The 23,817-nt window shown below is 56.1% G+C and overlaps 2 protein-coding genes across 4 annotated transcripts; both read right to left on the bottom strand.

The window, feature by feature from the left end:
• Positions 1 to 205: 205 nt before the first annotated feature.
• On the bottom strand, positions 206 to 3,504 carry LOC130600206 (somatomedin-B and thrombospondin type-1 domain-containing protein-like). 3 transcript variants are annotated; one of them, XM_057411317.1, is made up of 6 exons: positions 3,070 to 3,504; positions 2,170 to 2,352; positions 1,921 to 2,011; positions 1,108 to 1,266; positions 655 to 769; positions 206 to 566 (listed from the first exon to the last, which is right to left on the bottom strand). In XM_057411317.1, the coding sequence occupies exons 1-5, from the start codon at positions 3,437 to 3,439 to the stop codon at positions 664 to 666; spliced, it is 909 nt and encodes a 302-aa protein (XP_057267300.1). In that variant the 5' UTR covers positions 3,440 to 3,504; the 3' UTR covers positions 206 to 566; positions 655 to 663. The 3 variants fall into 3 exon arrangements, with proteins under 3 accessions (XP_057267300.1, XP_057267302.1, XP_057267301.1); XM_057411319.1 differs by having other exon boundaries at positions 1,108 to 1,238; positions 1,921 to 1,980; XM_057411318.1 differs by having other exon boundaries at positions 206 to 769; positions 1,108 to 1,238; positions 1,921 to 1,980.
• A 105-nt stretch (positions 3,505 to 3,609) lies between these two features.
• On the bottom strand, positions 3,610 to 17,567 carry SLC25A1 (solute carrier family 25 member 1). Its single transcript, XM_057411316.1, has 9 exons — positions 17,417 to 17,567; positions 7,179 to 7,286; positions 6,928 to 7,027; positions 6,568 to 6,706; positions 6,018 to 6,102; positions 5,762 to 5,866; positions 5,444 to 5,559; positions 5,042 to 5,115; positions 3,610 to 4,938 (listed from the first exon to the last, which is right to left on the bottom strand). The coding sequence occupies exons 1-9, from the start codon at positions 17,493 to 17,495 to the stop codon at positions 4,824 to 4,826; spliced, it is 921 nt and encodes a 306-aa protein (XP_057267299.1). The 5' UTR covers positions 17,496 to 17,567; the 3' UTR covers positions 3,610 to 4,823.
• Between the last annotated feature and the right edge of the window lie 6,250 nt (positions 17,568 to 23,817).

Below are 23,817 nucleotides of genomic sequence, written 5' to 3'. Positions count from 1 at the left end.
CACCCAGGGGGTGGTTTGTGGGTGCAGGCAGGGGTGAGGCTGCCAGCACAATGTCTCAGCTGTGGGTACCAAGGCTGGGCTGGGCACCCCACCATCAGGCTCGTGTCATGCAGGCTGAGGAGGGCACCAGCACAGCCCAGCATCACAGCTCAGCCCCACTCCCTCCAGCTGAACCCAGCCACCCACCAGCATCATCACCCACGTGCAGACTTTGGGTACCTCTGTTTAATTTGTCTCTGCAAACCACAGCACGCAGCTGAGCGCCCTTCACGGCTCACCCAGCAGTTCCCTGCAGTGGGACCAGCCCAAACACACAGAGGAAGGATGTGATCTCCATCCTCGAGCTGCTCGCCAACAGCATCTCGTTGCACAGCATGATGTTGCAGCTGAGCCTGACATCATCCCATTGTCCTCCCATGTCACCAGTGTGATGTCCTTCCACCATTAGTCACCACACTTCAGCGACTCCCTTATTTTTAATCTTTATAAGCAGGGTTTCTTCCCACTCTTCAACCAAATACTTCATGGAGAGCACAGGGAGTCAGCTCCAAGGGCAAGCAGCAAGCCTGCAGAAGGGTGAAATTACAAAAGACACCATGTTTTCATTTCATTCCCTGCCTCCCCAGCAAGCAGCAGTGGAGCGGCTCAGCTCACCTGGGGGGGCTACACGAAAATGAGAGCTGGTGGGGAGCAGACACAACCCTCCTGCAGCCTCTCCTGCACCCACGAGCCCTGACACCCTGCCACGGAGGCAGCCACCCAAAATGTCCTGGAAGGGAAAGACGGTAAGAGCTGGGGTGTGCCATAAACAATTAGATATCTATAGTTATATATTGTGTATATATAGCACATATTGGCAGTTGGACTAGATGATAACTGTAGGCCCCTTCCAACTGAAATATTCTATTAGTATATTATTTATTTTTATATATTACTGATTTATAGTACATATTACTGATTTAACTTCTCATGCTGTGCCATATCATAATATTCATTTTATATATTAAGAATGTAAAAGGAAGGTGCCTTAGGGACACGGAGAGATGCTCCTCCCTTTGGAGGAGCCCTAAAGGGTGCATTGCACCTCCAAAGGGGCTTCCCCCCTACCTGGCTCCCTGCAGCCCGTGCCCGGTGCAGTGGGGACGGTGTTGGGACGTGTCCCCCCGGCACTCTACACACACTTGCTTGTTCGGGTGCAGCCGGCGGCTCCAGGCCTGCTCTCGGCACAGGGGCCCTACCTGTGTCAGGCGGAAATAGCCGCAGTAGCTGGGGAGGGGAGAGCTGGGAAGGGGGGAAAATGGGGAGAAAGAGGGGGGAAATGGTGGTTGGATGGTAGGGCAGAGGTTGTGGTGTTCTCTTGATGGAGGAGGGAGGTATGAATGGCCATGGGTTTGGGGGTGAGAAGGTTAATGGCTCTGGGGCAGTTTGCAGAGGGATGATGGATTTAGAGGGGGGTGCAAATGGGTTGTTGTTTCAGGGTGGGGAGGTGGAAGGGTGATGGTCCTGAGGGGTGCAAAGGGGACATAGCTCTTGGGGGGGGGGGGGGGGGCTACAGAGGAGCCATGGCTCTGTATAGCATTGGAATAGGGGCTATGGGGGGCAAAGGAGACATAGATTTAGGGGGATACAAAGGGATCATGGTTTTGGGAGGGGTAATAGCTTTAAGAGGGGGGTTCAAAGCAGCCTTAATTTTGTAGGGTGGTGCAAAGGGGCCACGGGGTTGTGGTGGAGGAGAAAAGTATTAGCTCTAGTGGGGTATAAACAGGCCACGGGTCAAGAAAAGGGTGAAAAGGAGCCATGGTTTGGGGTGGGGAGAGAAGGGTAATGGCTGGGGGGGGTGCAAAGAGACCGTGGATCTGGGGGTTACAAGGTGCCGTGGCTGCAGGGCGATGTGCAGAGGGACCCCAGCCCCACACCTACCGGGACGGCTCCTCCAGCAGCAGCATCCCAGCTCTTCGCCAGGGATCCCTGAAGTCCTGGCTGAAGGAATCGGGTAGTATCTTGGCCACCTCTGGCAGAAGGGCAGCCGGGACACGGACACAGACACACACACACAGACACCACACACACACAGACGGGTGGTTAACGGTGCCCTGGCAAGGCAGCGGGGCTGGCAGCTCTGGGGACAGCGGCGCAGGGGGATCGGGCACCCAGCGGGACCCGCGTTACCTTTGGCTGTGCCGCAGGTCGGGTGCTCGCCCAGGCAGCCGCGGCGCTGCTTGAGGTCAGGACAGGGCTCCCCTCCGTGCCGCGGCGGGACGGTGACCTGGCGGCTGCGGGCCTTGCTGCCCACCCCGCACGGGGAGCTGCACCCGCTCCACGGCCCCCAGGGCCCCACCGCACAGCCCACAGCTGCCGGAGAGCAGGGGGACAGAGGGAAACAGCTTCAGTAGCACGAAAGGTGGAAGGGGAGCAGGGGAGATGCAGGATGGGAGGACGGCAAAGGGCCGGCGTGGCCCTGGCAGCCCCTCTCCCCGGGCTCCAGCACAGTGGCATTGTGCTCGGCTTCCACAGCCCTTATCCCCGTGCTGCTGCTGCTGCTCTACATCGCGCTGAGCTGGGACCCCGCTAATCTCCCCGGAGATTAGGGAGGGCTGACTGCTGCAATTGTGCAGGGGCCGCTGTGGGAGCTGCCCCAGGGTTGGGTTCCCAGGGCGGGCTGGCTCTGCACCCCCCAAGCCTACACTCCCTGTTTGTCATCCCCATTCCCGTGTTCCCGTGCAAGGCACTGCCCGCAACAGCTGCAGGGGTGATGCCCGGGCTCATCCTGCTCAGGTCCCACACTGACAGCTCAGGCTTGCAACAAGAGCACTACCATCAGCTGCCGACCGGAGGCCAACCCCGCCGGCTCTCATTACGCTAAGAGCATCCACTCATCCAGCGTGGAAAAAAGCGGAAAATGGGGATATTGCTCCAAATCCAGCCCAGCGGGCATCCGCGATCCTCAGACACATCCTGTTGTGCTCCAAGTACGGGGCTAACAGCAAACATCTGCCACCAAAAGCAGCAGCCGAGGCTGGCATTCCCAGCCCCGGGGTTCAACCAGTGCCATCCCCGCCCACCACTCACCGGCGCGGCGGCACACGCTGTGGTAGTCCTGGCAGCAGTCGCCCGTCCTCTGGCAGTACGAGTCGCAGTAGCAGTGAGCCCGGCGGACACCGAGCACCCAGCACGCGTTGTTCCTGCCCGGGCAGCACCGGTGCCGGCAGCTGCCGCTGGCACCCACCAGGCAGCCGGCGGCCAGCAGCCAGCCCCCGCAGAGCAGCAGGCCCCGCATGGCACGGCCGCCCCGCAGCACCAAGGGACGGCTTTGCCCAGCACCAGCGAACGCCGGGTGAGGAGCAAGGGCTGCGCCGGTGGCGTTGGGAGCCCAGCGCACCGCCCCTGCGCTGGGCGGGGGACAAAGCCTGTTCCCTTCTGCTCCACCGCCCGCTGCCATCCCAGCTCTGCGCTCCGTGGCCAGGGCAGTAAACCAGGATGGTGAATACAACACTGTCCTTGGGACGAAGCCGATGCTCCCCCAGGAGCTCCAGCTCAACACAATGGGGAGCCCCATCCCCAAGCCCTGGCCGCAGGTGCCCAGCACAGCCTGGACACCAGCAGGGCTGCTAAAGCCAGACTGATTTTATTCAAATTGCGAATGTAAAACAGAATAACAGTAAAAATAACCAAACAAACCCAACGCAACCCTCACTGGCTTCAGAGCAGAAAGCCACAGGTAAACCATGCCTGGGCTTTCCTTCTCCTCCTTTGCCCTCCTGTGTTAAGGCTGCGCTCATCACTGGCAACAGGAGGAAGAAGGGATGGGTCGAGCCCTGGCTACCGTGCCCACCCCCTGATCCTTTGGGAGAAGTTTGGCACAAATCTGGCAGGGCCAAGCCCAGCATGGGGCAGAGCAGGGCTCCAGCCCCACGGCCACGGGTGTTAGTAGATCAGCATGAAGCTCGGAAAGCTACAGGATTACCTATGGAGCTGCAGAGAGGCAGTGGGAGGGCAGATGGGAGGAATGTGGCAGAAAAAGGGGTTTGCACCCTGGCCGAGGGGCCAAGTCTGCGGGACGGGGCTGTGCCTCCTCACCCCGGCTCGCACACACGTCTCGACTGTAAACGGCAAGTGATGGGGCACCCGGCTCACCCCGGTCCCACAGCAAGAACTAAAGGCCTGGCTGTATGTGCAACTCCGGGCAGCCCAGTGCTGAGCAGGACCCGGGGCTGGGATGCAGCACCCCAGGGGGGGTTGGTGGTTGCAAGGAGGAGGGAGCCTGGGACCACACCAGGAGGTCGCTGCCATCCCATACCAGGGTGTGCAGGGCTGGTGGATCCCCATGGAGCTGCTGTGAGACCCACCGCATCGCTTCCAGCTGGTGCATCAGCCCCAAGAGCCTCCTCCAGCTGCAGTGCTTGCTGCACAGCATGGACATTGTGCCCACATGGCTTGGGGGGGCTCTCAGCACCCAAAAAAGAGCTGGCCCACAGGCAGCTCCTGGCTGCTGGGGTCCTGGGCCACCGTCCCAGGGGACACCTTGTCCTGGATAACTGGCACTTACAAGTGATATGGGACCAGGAGGAAGTGTCACCAGGGGCTCAGGGTGGGCATAACCAGGATGCTGAGGGTCTGGACACAGATGCTGCTCCCTCCCTGCTCCTTTTAGCGCACAACTAATAATTTAACCTGCTCCAGAGCCTGTTACTAAACATAAAGGTGGCCGGGTGTGGGGGGAAGGCGTGAGTGTGGGGCAGACTTGGCCCCAGTAGACTTGGTCACGGCTCTCCAGCTGCATCCCCACAGGGTGAGGGAGGTGGGGGCCGCCTGGCCTGGCCCCCTCAGTCCGTTTTCCACACCTTGTTGAGGAGCTTGACCACCTCGTCGTAGATGATGAAGACGATGGCCACATCGAGGCAGACGCGGCCCAGGCGAGGCACCGTGCCCTTGTAAAACCTGCCAGGGATAGAGGGGGATCCGTGGGGCTCGGTGCCCTCAGAAACCCCTGTCCTTGCCCATCCTTCTCCCCGGCTCCCCCCATGCCACTCGCAGTGCTTACGCAAGGGGCCCTTCGTATTTCATGATCTGGTAGGCACAGTCCCAGGTGCTCTTGTACTTGTGAGCTTCCAGCCCCTGTGGATAGGAAAAGCAGGGTCAGAGGCCAGAGGCAGGGATGCATCTGGGGGGATTTCATAGGGGAGGCAGAGCTGGGGGGGAGCCAAGAGGAACCGATTGCCCTTTGTTGCTGTGGGCCACCAAACCCAGCAGGGACATCCCCATCTTCTCTGTGCACTTTTTTGGCATCCCACAGCCCACCTATGAGAGGGCAGCATCCCCAGGCATCTCCCAAACATCACCAGCACTGGGTGCCAGCCCTGTGGGCTCACAAAACAGCTCCCAAACAACAGTGGCCCCATCCCACCACAGGCAGAGAGGTCCCACACCATGCCCGGTGCTGTACCTGCATCCTGGTCTTTACCACGTCCAAGGGGGTGTTGCCAAAGACACTCGCGGCTCCGGCGAGGGCTCCAAACACCCCCGTGACGAAGGGGTTGATGACCTTGTTGGGATCATCCCCTGGGAAGGAGGAGAGGTTGAGGGCAGAGTGGTGGTGTGGGGATGAAGCACGGCATCCCCGAGGGAGCCCAAGGAAGGCTCCAGGTCTGGCTGAGCCACGAGAAGTGGAGGATGGGCTGATGGAAAGCCCAAGCCCAGCTCCCGAGGATGGGCTGGAGAAGCCAGCAACCCAGGGTGTGCTGTGGGGACAGGGACACCGTACCTTTGTACCAGTTCTTGAGGGAGGTCATGACAAAGAAGCGGATGGCCTGGTTTGAACCTTGCTTGAGGACAGTCGCGGTTAAGCCTTGGTAGGTCCCTTTCAGTCCTGCAGCAAGAGGGCGTTGGAGGAGAGCACCAACCCCACCAGCAGAGAAAAACCTCCCCAGGCTGCTGGTCCCAGCCTGTGCCACCTCCTGCCCCGTCCCTGCAGTGCGGCAGCACCCCAGGGCTCAGGGTGCCTCTCCCTGGGGACTCACCCTGTTCCCGAACAATCTCCCGTACACCATGGAAGAAGCCACGGTATTTGGGCTTGGGGGAGCACTGGTCATGGATAAACTTCACCTGCAGGGAGACAATGAGCTTGTCGTGGCCAAGGCACGGGGAGATGTAATGTCCCCAAAGGGCTAATGGCTACCTGTCCAGGGATGGTCCCAAAATCAGAGCTGACCCTCGTGGCCAAGCAATGAAAGGTGAGACCACAGGGGAAGCCTGTGCCCATGGCATTTTGCAGAGAAAAACCTGGGAAACTGCTTCTGAAAGCAACAACATGGGTTTTACAGTACTAAACTGGGTGATGGGGTGGCTCCTGGGTGGGGGGGGTCCTCCCCAGAGTGGGAAAGGGACTGTGGTTGCTGGACCTGACCTCTCCATGGGGCTTTCCAGCATCAGCTCGTCCCCTACAAACCCAGCCTGGGCAAACCCACGTGGCCCTCAGGTCCCTGAAAGCATCCCTGGCTCTCATCCCCTCCCGACTCTGCCCGGGGTGGGGTGCTGGGCAGGGGGACACCGGTGGCTGCTCCCACCCACCTTTATGGTCTCCATGGGGCAAACAACGGCCACAGCCTCGGCCACGCCGGCACCCAGCCCGCAGATGAGGCCCCGAGTGCTGTCCAGCCGCCCCTGCTCATCTCTCATCTGGTTACTGAGGAACTCGAACATCCCAAACCTGCAAAGGAGCCACTCTGCAACCCCAGGGCACCCAGCCAGGGGCCTGCACCCCCTGTTCTGGGTCTGCCCCCGGGAGCAGCCATGCACCCTGCGAGGGGACCCTTCCCACCCAGGAAAGCACCCTTTGGTGAAGTGACACTGGGGATGCTGAGGGCAAACCCACCCTTTGTTTGCTGCTGCCTAGAGTCCCCAGCTCACCCCACATCACGGGGCACCTACCTGACAGCAGCCTTGGGGATGGAGCCGTACACCAGCGAGCTGAGCCCCCGGTACAGCCCCCGGATGCCATGGTCACGGACAGTCTGTTTCACACAGTCTCCTGCAGCAGAGCACAGCGGCACCACCATCACCCGCTATGCTGAGGCCACTGTGCCAGCCCCACTGCTCACCCCACAAACCCCGCTGACCCCCCAGCTCCAGCCAGGCTCCCCGGGAGCCTCTGAACCCATCCAGCAGGCCGGCATGCTCACCGATGCCCTTGTAACGGGGAGGGTTTGCCTTCTCATCCAGCTGCAGCTGTGTCTTCACATACTCGGTAGGGAATGTGATGCAGATCTCGATCCCTCCGGCCAGGCCACCTGGGAGGGAGAGGAGGGGATGCGCTTGCTGGGAGCAGTGCCATGTCAGTCCAGCACTGTGCAGCGCTACCAGTTCCGTGATGGCTGAACCAGAGACCTCTTACCAGCCAGGTGTGGGCTGGGATGCGGTGTCCCCATCCTCACCAACCCCCTGGGAACCTCACAGGGCAGCAGGGCCCTGTGCCAGCCTGGCACCCTGCACAGGCACCATGCCTCGCCATGGCAAGAGCTGGCAAGAGGATCGGCCAAAGGGGTGGGAGAACCACGGCTGCTGATTCAGCACTGCTTCCCCTCAAAGGCACCTCTCTCCCTCCAGAGCCCTGCGTGCTGCCAGCACAGGCATCTATAAACCCAATGGAGCCGAGCAGCGCGGCATGAGGCCCAGCACCGCTCCCCAGGAGCCCATTTGCAGACCTGGCCACGGAAGCACCATTATCATCAGGCCTGTCCGGCCGCGCCGGGCTCACGCAGCGGCAGCTGCTGGGCGCCGATTACACGGCTGCGGCCCTTCCTGCCCTGGAGCAGGGATGTGCCGGCGCGCAGCAGCGATGCCGGCTCCCGGTGCCTGGGCTGCCCTTGGCACGCTGAGCTCCCGGGCTCAGCCCCGGCCGGCCCACGACCCGCAGCAGCTCGCTTCCTTCCATCAAAGCGCAGCCGGGTCCCGCCGAGCAGCGGGAGCTCTTTGTGCCGGCGCGAGCAGGAAGCATGGGGCCGGTGGTGGTTCCCCCGCTCTGCAGCCCGGTGCAGCACAGCCGAGCACAGCTCCGCTTATCAGCACCCTCCAAAGCACCCTGCGAGGGGATGCCGATAGGGGCCATGGGATGGGGAGCTGAGCCATGGCTCCTCCCTGCGACAACAGCAGGCAGCCTCTGCTCCTCAGGCTACAGCAGTTTCCCGTATGGTCTTATTCCTTCTGTATGGCCTCCAAATTTACAAGAGACACCCTTAACCCAGGGTGCTGCCTCCAGCTCCCTCCCACAAAGTGCCCCTGGTGAAGCTGCTCACAGCGTGGGGACACCCTGGTATGCAGCCCGGCATTCCCCATGGCACCATGTCCTTCCGGAGGGAAAGGAAAGCAGCCTCAAAGAACTCCCTCAAGCAGCTGGGCAGGACCCACCTTCAAACAGCCTTATCCTGGGTTACTTTGCCGCAGGCACCAGAAGCATGGGACTGGGCTCAGGCTTGTCTCATCCTCCCTAAGGCAGCCAAGAAGCCGTGCCAGCACTGAGCACAGCTGGGACGACAGGAAAGCCCGGCCCCACGCTCAGAGAGCATCCCCTTCCTCCCGCAGGCACCGCGGGGACGGGGACACCGTGGCACCGAGTGCTGGTCCCCACACCCAGAGCAGGACCAGCCAGCCCAGCCTGGCAGCATCCCGGCACCGTGGGGTGCTGGGGACGGGGCGCGGGGCCAGCCGGGCTCTGCCGCAGCAGACAAAGGCTCCTTGTTTCCCCCTGTGTTCCCAGGAGGGGCTGGAGCTGCTCAGCCCGAGCCAGCAGCAATGGGCAACCACTGCCGGCCATAGCACCTCCACAGCACCCCCGGGGCACCAGGGGAGGACAGCCACCACCCCAAGGGTCCCCAGAGCACTCCTGCTCTCCCCTCAACCCTCTCCTGTCCTTGGCATGTCCATCAGAGATGGCAGATACTGGGGCCGGGGGCTGCCCAAGCACTTCTGCAAAGCCAAGGAGTTTCTGTGGGACCACACAGGTCCCTGCTGAGCACTGTGATGAGGAGCAGCATCCTCCAGCTGGGTGCAGCAGGGCCCAATAAGCTGAGCACCAGCTGGCACCTCTCAGCACCGCTAACACAGCATAGTGCCACCAAGCCTTGCTGCCACCACGGCCACACAAACACCCTGAGTGCTGCCAAAGCCACTTCCCTTCCTCCATGCTGCAGACCTTAAGTGTTGGCCATTTTAAGTCATGTAAATGTTCCCTGTCGGTCCAGGAGCCAGACGGCACCAGTCCAGGGGCTCCCAGCACAGCAGCTACCCCAAACAGCACAGGGAGGGATGCTGCACCTCCTGCAACTTGCCCACAGCCTCAGCAAGCACCGGGATTAAGGGCTTTGGTCTGTGCAGGGGAGGCAGAGGCTCTGCTCAGCATCCTGCAGGCAAAGCTGCATCCATAGGAGCCTGTGAAGTGCCCCGCAAAGGATGCTGATCCTGGGAACTGGCAGCCTCTGCTGCACTGGGGCTGCCTGAGCCAAGGAAGGAGGAACAGGGCACTTGTGCTGGCTGCCACAGGGAGCTGGATGGGAAAGGTGTCTCCATCCCAGAGCCACGGCTGGACGCTGGCACCACGACTGCCTCCATCACTGTGTGCTGGGAACAGGAGAGGGGAGGGCACCGTGCCCGCAGGCTGTGCTGGTACTGCCACAGCCAGGACAGGCTCGACACCCCTGCAGCGAGCTCCAGGGTAGGAGAACAGGTCTGCCCAGGGAAGAGGAGGATCATCTCCCTGGTCTTGCTTGGGGACATGTGCTCCCTGCGCTGCCCCTCCCTGCCCCCAGTGCTGCTCCAGCCCCAAATCCCACGGGAAGAGGCACGGAGCAGGGACCCCAGACACACTGCATGAGTTGGGGCAATCTTATCCTGTTTTCCTTTGCCTGCAGAGAGACAAGGTGGCACAAAACACCCACCCTACAGCCCCTTTCCTCCCAAAAGTGAGGCACATCAGAGCTCCTGCTCTGCTGCCAAACATCCTCTCCCCACCGCACTTTATTCCCGTGGAAACCTTATTCTGTGCAAACAAACCACCCCATCACCCATGAGCAGCAGCTTTTTCCAGCCCCCCCCTCCCTTGCCAGGGCTGCCGAGGGCTCTCCAACCTGTTTACCCGGACTTTAACCAGCAGCTTCAGGTCTTGCAACACCATGGAGTCAACAGAACAGCCGCAGCAAGCACCTGGGAGGGGAAAGAGCAAGTGGGGCAGCCCAGGTGCTGAGCCAAGGCTCTGGGCTATTAGCTGGATGTGGTGGAGCCAGACAAGAGAGGATGTCCTTCAGGGAAGGTCGCTTTGCACAGCCCCAGAGAAGGTGCCTCTGGGGTGGGGGGGGATCCCGCTCCCAGCACTGGGAATGGCTCCCTGCCTGCAATGAGCCTGCAAGCACCCCAGCTGCCAGCAATCCTGACCCCACAGGCACACTGGGGAAGGGGGAGAAGGACAAAGTACCTGTTTGTCAGCCACAGAGCAAGGTTTTCCCAGACAAAGCTTGTCTCTCCTTTGCAGAGGGGGCAGCAGAGTTACCTGAGGATGCAGCTGCAGGCATTGGACACTGCTGGGGATTGCTGGCAGGAAGAAGAGGGGCTTTGGGAACAGCAGACGGGTGCTACCCCTGCAATGCTCGTGCAGCACAGCAGCACCAGCACACACAGGTTCAGCTCAAACCCCACCAGCAAGCAGCCTCTGGGACACCACCGATCACCTCCTGGCCAGCTCATCCCAGGGACCACAGGTCTGGCACCCAGCACAGGGTGGGTGCCAAGGGCAGCAGGACACAGCTGCGATGGGGAAGATGAGCAGAGCCCTAGGGGCTCACACAAGCCAAGGCTGTGCAGTCAGGGCTGGCACTGCCACCCCCCAAATCCTCTACGTGAAGGTAAGTGCCCCACAGAGCACACACTGCCCCGACTGGGAGCCACAGAGGGGCAGGAGCTGGCACTGTGCCTCTGCCACTCCTGCAAGTGACTGTGCCTGCAAAAGCATCCTGCTCCTGCGGACAGAACAGCAGGTCTCTGTGCAGCTCTGATGAGAAGTGAGCACCTGGAGAGCAATTTCAGCCTCTCCATTTTAAGGGTAATTTCACATGCAGATGTACACAAGCATCTGATTCCCAAACAAAAAGCCCCTTTTAACTTCAGGTTTGGCAGGATCCTTTCAGGCTAGACGAAATTACTCCTCAGGGCCTGGGAGCAGAGCAGCAGAGCTCTCACAGGACCATCCCTGAAGCTTGTCCTTCCTGCTGTCCGCGTGGCTCAGGGCAGTGGGAAGGCACAAACAGCTCCTCTTTAGGGCAGCAGCAAGAGCTGACCCTCATGTTTGTCCTTACTGAGAGGGCACCCAGCCCACACGCAGAGGGTGAAGGTGTACAGGGTGAGCTGAGCAGGCGAGAAGCATGACACAGACCACATGCTGGAGGCACAGCCCGCAGCCCTGCCTGCCTCCTAAATGCCGTTCCTACCCTCGTGAGGGGACTTGATGCTCTTCCCCTCCGGCCAAGAGGCCTTTCAGAGCTCAGTACATGAAAGATGAAAGGCCTCAAAGAGCAGCGGGGTGCTAGAGACCAGGGAGGCAGCAGTGCCCCCCTCCAGCTCACGACCGTTCTCTGCAGCCCGCATGCTGCCCCACCAGCAGCACAGCACAGCCCTTGCTGCCTGCAGTGGAGGGATCGACCCCCTCTTGGCAGCCACCCATGGTGCTCTTGAGCCATCCATGACACAGCAAAGGCAGCGGTGGAGAAATCCTGCCCTGCCTGCAGTGGTGAAACGGGTTGAGCGGGCTCCACCCTCTCCACATCACCCCATCACCTTCGTTCCTTACCTTGTGAAACGGGCTCAGGCGTAGGCAGGCTGGGGACAGCGCTCTCAGGGAGCTGGCTTTGAACAGCCTCCCACGGACACCTCCTCCTGCCACACACAACCCTTCAGCACCCATCTGCAGCCCCATCCTTGGGGAAAACCACCACGGGGGCTGTTACGCATTGTACAGATCCCGTCCATCACTGAGCTTGGGCAGGGCTGCTTCCCACAGGCCAGACTGCCACATTACCTGCGTTTTGGTTAGAAGGGGAAAAAGCATGTCCTGCAATAGGTCAGCCCGCCTCAGAAGGCATCCATCCCCTGCGCTGGGGCCCCTGGATGGTCTCCTATCTGATAGGGACAAGGCCGGTGGGAGGCACGGGCGTTCAGCATGTCCATCGGTAAATACGTGTCTGCTTTCGTCATGGCATTGTGCTACAGCCAGGCTGGAGAGAGCCTGATCCCCTTACCAGGGATACCGAGGATGACAAACATGAAATGTGCCTCTCTGTACGCTGTGCCATCGGGTGGGTAAACAGCCCCATGCAAACAGCGCTGCAGATAATGCTGGCCATGGGATGGAGTAATCTGTCCCTAATCTTACTGGAACCATCCTGTTTCAACAGGTTGTCCTTTCACAACCTGCGCATTCATCACCCCTTTGCATTTACTTCTCAATGGGCCAATATTACAATAAATCAACATTATAAACTTCATGGCTGCGAGTGCAATGGCAGAAGCCGTTTCCCTTTGCTCACAGTCACAGCATCATCTGCCTCTGGTGCTGACTTCACCTTTGGGGACTGCCAAGTCCCCTGTCCCAGCTCAACTCACCTTCGCCCTGCTGCCCTGTGCACCCCAAGGCGCTGGCAATGCCCCTGTGAGCTTGCTCCTGACCAACCCACCACAGCACTTCAGACATCTACTGCTTAAGTGTCCAAAACTCCTCCTAAAGACGGGCAACAAGGAGCCAATGTCAGAGTCCAGGGCTGCTGGACACATCCCTCAGTGCAGCCCTGTAGCTGGATGAAGGAGCCACTGCAGGAATGAAGCCTTCCCCGGGGAGAGGCTCTGGTCCCACAGCCACCAGCACAGGGGAATGGCTGCAGCACCAGGCAATGGAGCACAGGGAGAGAGAAAATATGGCATAAAGATCAACCCCTGCTGTCAGGAGGTGACCTGAGACCTCATGGCACAAGCACAGGGTCACCACTGCCCAGGCAGGAGCACAAAGCTGCATTGGCATGCACTGCACAAGGCTATCAGAGCTGAGAGATGCTGCAACATCCCTGGGCTGTCAGCTCACGGGGCTCATTGCCTCCAGAAGATGGATGGCCTCTTCCGATCATTTACGTCAACCCAGGAAAAACGATCGCCTGCAGAACGTCAAGCACAGCACCAGGCATGTGAAAATCTCAGCAGCACATTTCAAGGCCCAGGATTAAGCCCAGCTCACACAGAACCCATTCAGACTGAACAAGCTGAGCTGGCTGTAGAACCGCAGTGTGGTTTCCCAGCCCTGGGGCTGGCAGCCTCCTCCCACCAGAAGCCTTGGGGCTGCTCTAGGTTTCTGCAGTCCACGAGGGCTCAGAGGCAGGCAAGGACACACTCGGGGCCTGCGTGCTCCTTCTGCCCCGCTCCCCATGCACACACCAGCCAGAGCAGACAAACCACGGCCAGGCATGATGCACCACGGGCCAGCAGACCAGGCAAGACGGGTTCCCTCCATGCTCACCAACCCTCCCCACTGCCACATCCAGCCCAGTGCCCAGCTCCCCCGCTCAGCATCAAGGGGGATACATCCCCTGCTCTGCTGTGAGCTGCAGTCTCAATGCCAGGCAGCGATACAGGCTACAGCAGCACAGCTGCCCTCCCAGGAGGCCAATGGCCCTGGAAGCCCAGGTGGACTTGGGATGTTTGGGAATGGTGTCCTGCTCTGCAAGGAGCAAGCCTCAGCTTTCACATCCTGCCCTGACTCTCTCCTCTGTAGGTACAGTGTTTCCCAAGAAAGGTCATTATCAGGAGATTAACAAAGGAGACTGAAGCTCTAATTACTGCTTTGTTTCTCCTGTGATCCTGGGCTCCCTGCTTTGGGTGCTTCATGCCCTACCCTCTTTCTCCCTGCACAGTCCCTCTCCCCTCCGCCCGTGCTCCTCCTGGGGCCCTGGTGCACATCACTGCTAATTCCCAGCAGCACTCAGTGTTTGTAGCAAACACCAGAGCAGCAGCGAGCTCTTTCCAAACCAAGCATCACATAGGGCAGCATCCAGGCACGCTGAGCAGGCAGGATTAGGTGTAGGCAGGAACAGCAACTGCGCAGCAGCCCCCAGGCAGAGGTACCATGCAAAGAGCAAGGCAGCTAGGAGCTGCTCCGTGGGAGGGAGCAGACCCCAGGCTTCAAAGCTGGCTAAAAACAGAGCAAGGCTGTCCTTAACTCTGGCCAGGGCAGGCAAAGCCGCTGACCCAACAGCCGCTGCGAGCCCTGCTGGGGAGGGTGCCCTGGGGTGAGGAGGTTTGCCTGCAAAATGGCAAGGACTGTTTGTGCCAGGCTCCAAACGGCCACCACAGGCTGGCTGGAGCTGACCTAACAGCACCGTGGTGCCCAAACCCCTGGCGTAACACAGGGGTGACCCCCCCAGCAGCTCCTGTCTCACCACTCGCTGCTTCACTTTGAGCCCGCTGCAGCACAGCCCGCGCCGGGAGCTGGGCAGTGCAGGAGCAGCACCAAGTCCTGTGGGAAGCTGGTGGGAGGGACAGGAGCCCGGCGGCATGGTTTGGAAACCACAGCACAGCAACCAGGAGCTGCTGAAGGGAGGCTGACACAGGGCTGGGTGCTCAGCTCAGCTTGCAAACAGGCTATTGCCCAGCACAGGAGACAGGAGCAGGACCTCAAACCAGCTCACGAGTTCACAATTACACCAGCTTTACAACAGGCATCAGCCCACGAGATAGACACACGTAAGATCTGTTTCAGTATAAGCCCTGCACGTTTACCAGTCTTTTAACCCAGTTTAACTAAGCCACATTATACCAACCCTTAGTGTCCTACAGCCACATCACTTCTGATCCAGTCCCTCAAATCAGCTTTGTACCATCAATTCAGAGCGTGGGGGCTCCCCCCCTCGCAAAGGGGGTGTAGGGGTTGAACAGCAGCAGAACCCACACCCACCCAGCTCTGCCCTCTGTAACCCTGAAGACCAAGCCCTGGGAGTGACACGCACCCCAATGGCCAGGACAGCCAAGATGTCCCCGTGCGCTGTGGCTGCAGCAAGGTGAGGAGCTGCCCTGGCACACAGCGGCTGCTTGGACAAAGGAGAGACCATTAGCAAATTAATGTTTAACTTTGCCTTCACCGTCACAACAGCGGAAGGAGAAGAGTGCTTGGCAGCCAGAGCTCCACTTGTGTCGCTTCAGACAAGAGGCAGCGCAGGTCTGGGCAGCACGAGGGAGCTGTGCCCTTCTGGCAGGGATCTCAGTCACACGCAGGGTCTGGGAGCAGACACGCATCCAGGGGGGATGATGGCAGCTCATTTAACCCCACCAGCACAGCACAGCACAGCACAGCAGGAATGGCTCGTCTCTGAACAACCTGCAGCTCTACAAGGAAGATGAGCTTTGGAGCACACAGCCCTGTTGTGCAGACAGGGGTTAGATGAAAAGCCTCAAGAGCATCAGAGGTGTTAACTCCTTAAAAGTATCAGTCCCTAACACTCCTTAAAGTCATCAGAGACGACCACAAACTGCACTGCATCCCCCCAGAAGGGGCTGGAGGGCTGAGCAGGCCGGAATGCAGGGAGTTAACAGCAGCTTTTTCCCATTTATGTGGTTCTCTAATACAATTAGATACCACAGAGGCTTGGCTGGACTTCTGCCCATTAACCAATTACTCTGATTTGATTCGTGTGAGGAGAAGACTAGCATCTCAATAGGGTCCTTCTTCCACCTCTGCAGCCTCACATGGACCCAGAAGGGCTTCTCCAAGTGGGGGCATGTGCAGCTTTGCGTTGTTGCCCAGACTGACACTCAGCAGAGGCCACAAGCACCACGCCCGTTCCTTTGCACCAGAAAAGCTTCCAGGCACACTCATGGCAGCTTTTCTGGTAGGGGAGAGCAGGGCAGGCCTGCTGCAGCCTCTTTCCGAGTGTGCCCATAAGCCATGCACTTAAGATCCCTGATTACAGACCTACGCGAGGGCTACAGAAGTGTCCTGGTACACTGGCCCAGGCAGCAGTGACAACCTGATGCACCACACATGGGCAATGAAGTGGGAAAGACTGAGAAGGCTGGGTGAGGAGAAAACATCATGTCTATCCCATCCTAAGCTTAGATTAAATCCCATTTAAAAGACCTTTGAGTAAAAGGGGATAAGAAGAGGCCTGAACTAACAAGCCACTTTGATGGGGTGGCAGCACAAGTTTGAGACCCCTGAGGAACACAGAGCTCTGAAGTAGCCAGGCCTCATGGATGGGTTCATGTGAATGTTCAGCCATGGCTGCAGCCTTCTCATGCCCTTCTGGCCGGGCAACCCTGCTGACAGCACAGACCCTTCTATGCCACTGACGTGACCCCAGGAAGCCTCATGACCCTTTGCATGCTCCAGAGCTCGCATCCATTTCCCACAGTGATGCTGTCTCCAGCAGTAACCGGGATCTGCAGAAGGAGAAGCCAACCACCGAGACAGGGCTGGCGCGGCAAAGGGCTCTGCTCCCCTGCCCAGTGGGATGGGCAGAGCCTCGCTCCCCCCAGGTCGCGCTGTAGCTCTGCCCTTGGAGCAGAGCAGAGTTGGCCAGATGAACAAAGGCACAGTCGTAGGAGGGAGAATTGGCTGGAAAACACAAAAGCTCTAAACATGCCAATCGTGTGGAGGCTGCGAGGGCTCGTTTGAAAGAGAAGACACTAATTTGCACTCTGGGAATTGTCCTTGGAGTGGCAGAAGAAACCAGGGAGCTAAATGAAGGGCTACAAAGGAGTTTAACAAGCCTTCCACTGTCTTGGACTCCATTCAGCTCAGAGCTCAAACCAGCCACAAGCAGAAGGGAGCACGTTAACTCGGCAGTTACTGCTGTACTTAGAGCCTATTTAGATCCCATGGAAATGGTCAGAACAGGATGATGGTAAAACACGCCCCGGTCCACGGGAACTGATGCTGAGACACAAAGGAGGGACCAAGAAGCCGTAAAAGGAGCTGTATCACAGCAGCGTGCAAGACACGGCTGGAGCAGGCACAATCCGAGCGCAGCCGCTCCAGCTTTCTCCCTTCACATCCCCCCCCGGGGGGTGCACAGGGAGCTCCCTGCCGCTTCCTCCTCCACCGGCCCGACTCTCCTGCTAACGTGTCCCTCTGCCCCGCCGCACACGGCGGCTGCGAGCACACCGGCCCCTCCCCGCCAGGCCACAGGTTGCAGGCACAGCCCCACAGCACCGCCGCGACCCCCGCCCAAACCGGGGATGCAGCCGCGGGAGCTGCCACGGGACGAGCCCGGCTGGGCTGCAGCGGGACGGGGCACGGGCTGGCCCCGGCGCTGCTGGGCTCGCACGGCGGGACCAGCACCTGCGGGTGGCGGCAGCAACCGGCCCGCGGGATGCCCGCGCCGGGGCGCTCACTCACCTGCCAGGATGGCCTTGCCGGGGTGCGTGAGCTTGGCCTTGCCGGCGGGGGCGGCAGCAGGGGCAGCGGCAGCGGGCATGGCCACGGCTCCTGCGCTGCCCGCGGCGGCGGCGGCCGGGGCCCTATTTCAGGGCCGCGCCCGCGAGGGGCGGCCCCGGCGGCGTCACATCCTCGCGGGGCGGGGCCGCGCCCGGCGGGGCTCCGGGGGAACGAGCCCGGGAAGCCGCTGTCCCCGCACGGGGCTGCCCCCCCCCCGCCCCGCAGGACCCGCGGTGTTCAGGCGCCCCGAACCTGCCCGCCCGGGGGGTGCGCGCAGCGGCACGGGCGCTGATGCGGGTTTTCATGGTGGGTGTGTGTGTGTGTGTGTGTGTGTGTGTGTGCTCGGTGCTGCCCTGCGCTGGAATCGTTCTGTTTTGGTCAGGGAGGAGGACGAGGAAGCTCCCCGAGCAGCAATCACGTGTGAACGCCTCGCACTGCAACGCGGAGAGAAACCAACACATTGTCAGATAAAGACAGTGCAGGGCACAGCACTGGTTTGGCCTTTGTCTGCAGATGGAGGAAGACAGCACCTCAGTAGTTCATGTGTGAAAGCTGTGTGTGGGAATGCTGCGGAGTGAAACCGACCCTGCAGTTTTCCATGTGGCAGGAAATGCTGGCGCTGGACTCCAGAGCTTTGCTATCCCCTGCACCCGGAGCAGCCGCCCTGTTCCGAAGAGGGAACATTTTGTGTAAGAAGCCTCCCCCGGCCGTGCGCAGTGCCTGCTCCTGTTGAGGCTTGCTCTCTGTGTGCCCTGTGACAGGGTTTTTGCTAACCAAGACTCAGCAATCAGGCGGCTGGATTCCAGGTGCCAGCCTCATCTGGAAGCTAACTGCAGTGATACAGCCATGGCTTCAAGGCCTGCCTGCAGAAAGGGCATTGGGGAAGCCAAAGCACCTATACCCTTACAGGATTACAAGCAAATTAACATATACTTGCATTGCAGAACTCATCTGCAGGTGAGACCAGAGCTGTAGCTGGTTTCAGAAGAGTGAAAACAGAGACAAGTATATTGAAGTGGTCTCTTGTTAAGTCTAAGGCCACCCATCTGAGCACAGGGAAAAAGGGGTGAGGGGGGAATAGCACATGAAGGGTACACAGAGGGACCAAGCATTCATAGTCCTAGTCCCAGAACAGTGTCAGGTGTTCAGATTAGCAGCATTGGAACGGCAAAAATAAGACGAATCCTTTCAAAAAGGGCAAACAAATGCATTTGGATTTCTGACCAATCTCTGCAACTCCTCAGTACCTTTTCCATCAAATTATAATAACATTCCTGTGTGCTCACAGACACACATACCCACTGCTGCCACGAGGCCATGATTACCTTCACAGCAAACACAGGCTCTTAGAGATTCCTAAATCAAGTCAGCGAGGCCTGTGCACAATCTCATCCTGTCCAAGAAAACACTACACCACCTGCTTAATTCTCATCAGTCTCAGTGGGATTCACAGCAGTGCTTACTTTGCTGAGCAGGGAAAGGATTATTCATATTTAACCACATGCAGATTGCAAGCCATCTCAGCTTGACCTCCAAGAAGCTGTTAACCCCACTTGTCAGCAGAATGCCTGAAGGAGAAGAGCACTGAAGGAAGATAAGTAACCCTGAAATACTGGAGACTGCAGCAGGTGAGTTTTAAATCCTCTTATGTGAAGGTAAAGACTTGACCAGACTTGCATATTGCCTAGGAAGTGGCTAGTTAAAACATAAAAGAGCAGCTATGCTCACAGCAGGGTATCAGCTCTCTACCTCACTGCTCTCACTTCAGGAATTTTCATGGGAACAACCCTCTCACCCATTTCCCTTGCTAGTGGTTGGTGCTTGTTTCTGCTGCCATGGAAAGACAGAACTGTGAAGTACATGGTCAGGTGCTATTGCAGCCTGTGCACCTCATGGCCTCCTTCTATTGGAATTAAAGAGAACTACTGAAGAGAAAAGAAATCAAAGAAGTTGCTTTCAACACAAGCACTGTTTGCAGACAGAGCTTTCTGGATCCTAGGAAGCAGTGACCACACTTCAGTTCCAACTTCTCTCTCTTGCCCCTATTGGTTTTACTTTTAATTGGTACAGCTTGATGCACCCAGTAGCTTTCAGAGCCCATGAGTGGTCAGTGTGGGGCAGGTAGCACTCTATTACATGCCCTTGAATCACAGAATCTCATAATTTCACTGAATCATCAGCTATGTTATCTGAATTGTTACAACTCATCAAGTAATACAAACCCTCCCACGTGTTATTAATCCCTTTCACTTGGGGTCTTATGGTAAAATAAGAAAACTGATTTCTCCTCAGGTTCCCCGATGAGACTGAGCAATTCCTTTATGCGTAACAGATCCTGCACATAACGAGCTTCCAGGAGAAGTAATCACACTGAAGAGTTGAGTCAACATTTCCCCAGCTTTCCCCAGCAGCAGGAGCTACTGTGACTGTTAAAGATGATGGTATTCCAAAACAGCTAGCAGCATTCCCACTTCAGCAGAGCACACACACAAAAAGAGCTCCTGTTGATCCTCAAAATTATTCACTGGGATTACCAAAACTGAGCTTCTCCAGAGCCTGACAGACAACAGATGTCCTCAATACATTACCACCTGAGTGGGCCTGACTCACCTCAGGAGACAAAATCCACATACAGCAACAGCATTGACAGGTTATCATTCCAAACCATGGTCATGAATCCCTCACAGCATAACAGATTACCAAAAGAAACTACTCCAGCTGACAAACCCTGGTAGCTGTCCACCCTAGATGAGACCACTTCCCCACCCTCTGACTGGAAAAAAAGAGTATCTTCCAAAAGTAAAGCAGTTCAAAAAACTTACTAAACCCACCATTTACTAAACACAATCCTCACTTCCCAGCTGGATAACCAGCACTTTGGGAGTTTGTGCTCTACATAACGTTTGAGACCTCTTCGCTGTGCAAAACAACATACCAGATGACTTTGTAATTCCTCTCTTTCATACCCACTAGGGGGAAAAGGAGAAATACAAATTTTTTGTAGACAAAGAGATCTTAAAATCTTGATTAAAACTACAGCAGACAAAAAAAAAAAATCCTCTCCTTGAGTCATGAAACCACACAGGAAAATGCATGACTAAAACTCAGAATTTGACTCAGGATTTCTAAAGTCTAACACATAAAAGCAACACAGGACTTCCCTATCTGTATTTCAAACTCACACTGTCTTTAGCTTAACAGCTGACAACATTGTCTCTTGTAGCTTGGAAGAAAACAGATGGGGTTTGTTACCTTCCTGAATGATCTCAAAGGCTCCAGACTGAAAGACCTTGACTGAAACACATACCTCTGCTAGCAACTCTGCAGCGTTTTGTTAATAAAAACATGAGTCAGGATCTGTCAGTATCTTGCTGCTGAAGGAAGAGATGCAGCAGAATAAAAAGACCCCAGATCCATTAAGCTGGATTGGTGCACCTGCAGGTTGCTATAATAAGTGTTAATTCACCTGGCAAACCACAGCCTAATTACACACTACTGACACAGAGCATTCTGGTGTTGCTAAGCATTTTCCAGCCTTGTGTTCCATAACATTTTATCACAAATTCAAGATGCCCGTTTTACTTTTTGGGAATAAATGAGATGGAAGCAGTCCTGGAGTACTCTGTAAAGCAAGAAGCCAGTCAACTTGGAACCAAGTGACAAACCAAGCACAACAGGAAGGACCTAGAAAGACTGAGAGGTTCTACACGAGGAATAAACCCTGCCACAAGGTAGTATGCACGCTTCCTAAACCACTCAATATGTGAACCTGGTATGTGCAGTGATATTTGTTCTAAGATTTGCAAGATTTCTAGCCTGTTTCAGTACAAATTGGATCCACTCTCATGCTGGTTTAATCACATCAAGAGGCTCCCAGTGGCCAAGCTCTAGCCTGCCAATTGAAACGTCACACACTGAAGAATAAACATTAACTATGCAGCAGTTGAACAGCCAGCTTTACCCGAGTATATCACATGTACTCAAGTACAAAAGTTATCCCACTTCTGTAGGTGGGATATCAGATGACAAAGTTGGACTTGTTTGTCAGTGTTAAAGTTCAAAAACCAGATCTTTTCTGCTTCCGAGTTGCTGGTTTTGCCCAGGGAAAGAAGCTGTTCCTTGTTTCAAGCAGCCTTATTAAGGGAACCACGTCATGCTGGAAGTGCTAGCGCTCAGCACTGCAGTTGCTAAAAAAAGAAGCTACTGAATCAAAATTAAGTTTTTGACCTCAGAGATACTTCTGTCTTTCCTGTGCTGTTTCATAATTTGTACAAACTTAAACAAGTTCCGTCTGCCTACAGTTTTTAAGGAGCAAAATGACTTAGGAACATTTTCCTCTGCTATGCTACCATTTAATTAAAGAGCCCTAAAAACGGGGGAAGGCAAATCGAAGTCTTGTAAAAACATGGTGTAGCCAGCAAGAAACAGAACTTACCCCAGCCGATGCATTCCTCCCGAGTTGAACTCCTCCCAAGTTTATAGGGGGTGGCTCATCTGGCCCAACAGCACAGACAGCAGCAGCTTTGTCAGACATTCTTCCTTCCCGTTCACTTGTGTTTGTACCAAAAGAAACCAGTAACCTTTACAGATGCAAGGGAGCAAAGGATAGTGTAAGTAGCTCAAGTGCTAGCACAGAGTGAGCAGCTGAATACAGGTCAGAATTGTATGCCAAGAGGAGCACATGTCCTTGCAGTCATTTCTGGAGAGATCAGTTTCCATCTAGCTCACAAGCATTAAAGTGGCTGCAGAGCAATGTTTGCTAGTTGCTTGTCTCCTCTGATGCAGAGCTATAGCTGCCTGAAGTGTGCCAGATGAGGGAAAATTCCCCTGAAAACTGACAAATTGCAAGAGCTATTCTAGAAGGAAATCCATACTCTGCTTCACATAGGAAAAGCACGAGTAAAAGCTGTGCTCAGACAAGTCACTATTTGACAGTCTTGTAAGCCTAGAACATGCATGAACAAATCATTCTACGTGATAGCCCTCGCACCATCTCATTGAAGCAGGGGGAAATAGTGAGCTTAGTTTTAAGTATTTTCTGCAAAATAATGTTATGAAAGTTTTCAAAACCTTGGATGGACACAACAAACTGCATTAAATCCTCCACTTACCCCACCAGAAGAGTGGTTATTTCCTGCTTAGAATGACTTAACTGTTAAAGAAACAGTACTCTGGTATGCAAAGAGTTTGTTCCACATTTCAGGTTCAGCTGCACTGCACCAAGAGTATGTTTTTGGATGTATTTCAGAATGCAAGATCACAAAACTTATAAAAGCCATTATACTTAGCAAGAGCTTGAGCTAGCAGGAGAGCAACTAAAGCAGAACTATTAATCAGAGATGGCAGCTTTGCTTTCCTTGAGAACTTAGTTATTCCTGTAATTAGATTTCTAGAGTGAAGCTATTAAGGATCCCTAAGCTAGCTCCAATTCTCCACAGGACATAAGCTGTTCTAGTATTTAATTGAGCAATTTACCACCAGCTTATACTTGTTACTATAAAGCCACAGTAAATTTTTAAGTTGAGAGGAAGGAAACTGACAGTCATATTAACCCTTGAGCTGGCCTTCAGTTCTGACTTACCCAAATTCCTTTCTACCCACAAGGAACTGGTTACAAAACCTAACTACCATCTGCCTGGAAAGTAGCATGCTACCTGTCTAGTTCCTGCTAGGTGTAAGTCCAGACAGAGTGCAGATTTGCTTGAAGTCATTAGCTGCTCAGTATTTGAAGCGGAGCTGTCGTGTGCTGATCAGTATAGAACTGAGGTTAATATGTTGCATTAATGCTTGAAGCATTCTGGCTTGTGTCAGGAAGGTGGACACCATATCTCTGTGCCATTGCTGTTGCAGTGCCATGACCAAGAGTGACAATATACTAGGCAAAATGGTGCCAAAGTGTAGCCTGCTGTTACTGATTTCACAATCCTGGCAGTCTCTACGAGTTGACACTTGCAGATGTTTTGCCCTGCTCACATAGAATTCAGGCTGAAAAGGTGTAGCTTACCACTACTGCTGCTGTGTTAATGCATTTTAGCAGAGAAAACATTTAACTACAGCATCTCCCTCAGCACAGGGCTGATGCTTTTCCAGTCCTGTGAATGAAGTCATGTAAGCCTATGACTGCCTGCTGCAGCATGGCCTCCACATGTGACAAAGCATGCTGATGTGTCCAGTGAAGAGACCACAACTCCCTCTTAAGTTAACTGCTAAGCCATTCATCTTGGATGATTTGGCACAAGTTCCCCTCTTCCTGCCTGGCACCCTTAGTTGCCACATTAAGAAATCTACTGCTAACAGTGGTAGTGTATGACTGCTAAACAGTCCCCATCCCCAAGATATTAAGACTAGAACCACACAGTAGA

Source organism: Pezoporus wallicus, unplaced genomic scaffold (genome assembly GCF_028554395.1).
Source record: "Pezoporus wallicus isolate ANWC-B61680 ecotype Strahan unplaced genomic scaffold, APGP_CSIRO_Pwel_v1 contig_6401, whole genome shotgun sequence".
NCBI lineage: Eukaryota > Metazoa > Chordata > Aves > Psittaciformes > Psittacidae > Pezoporus > Pezoporus wallicus.
The sequence above is the reverse complement of the archived record's forward strand: the minus strand, read 5'-3'. Positions and strand labels throughout refer to the sequence as shown.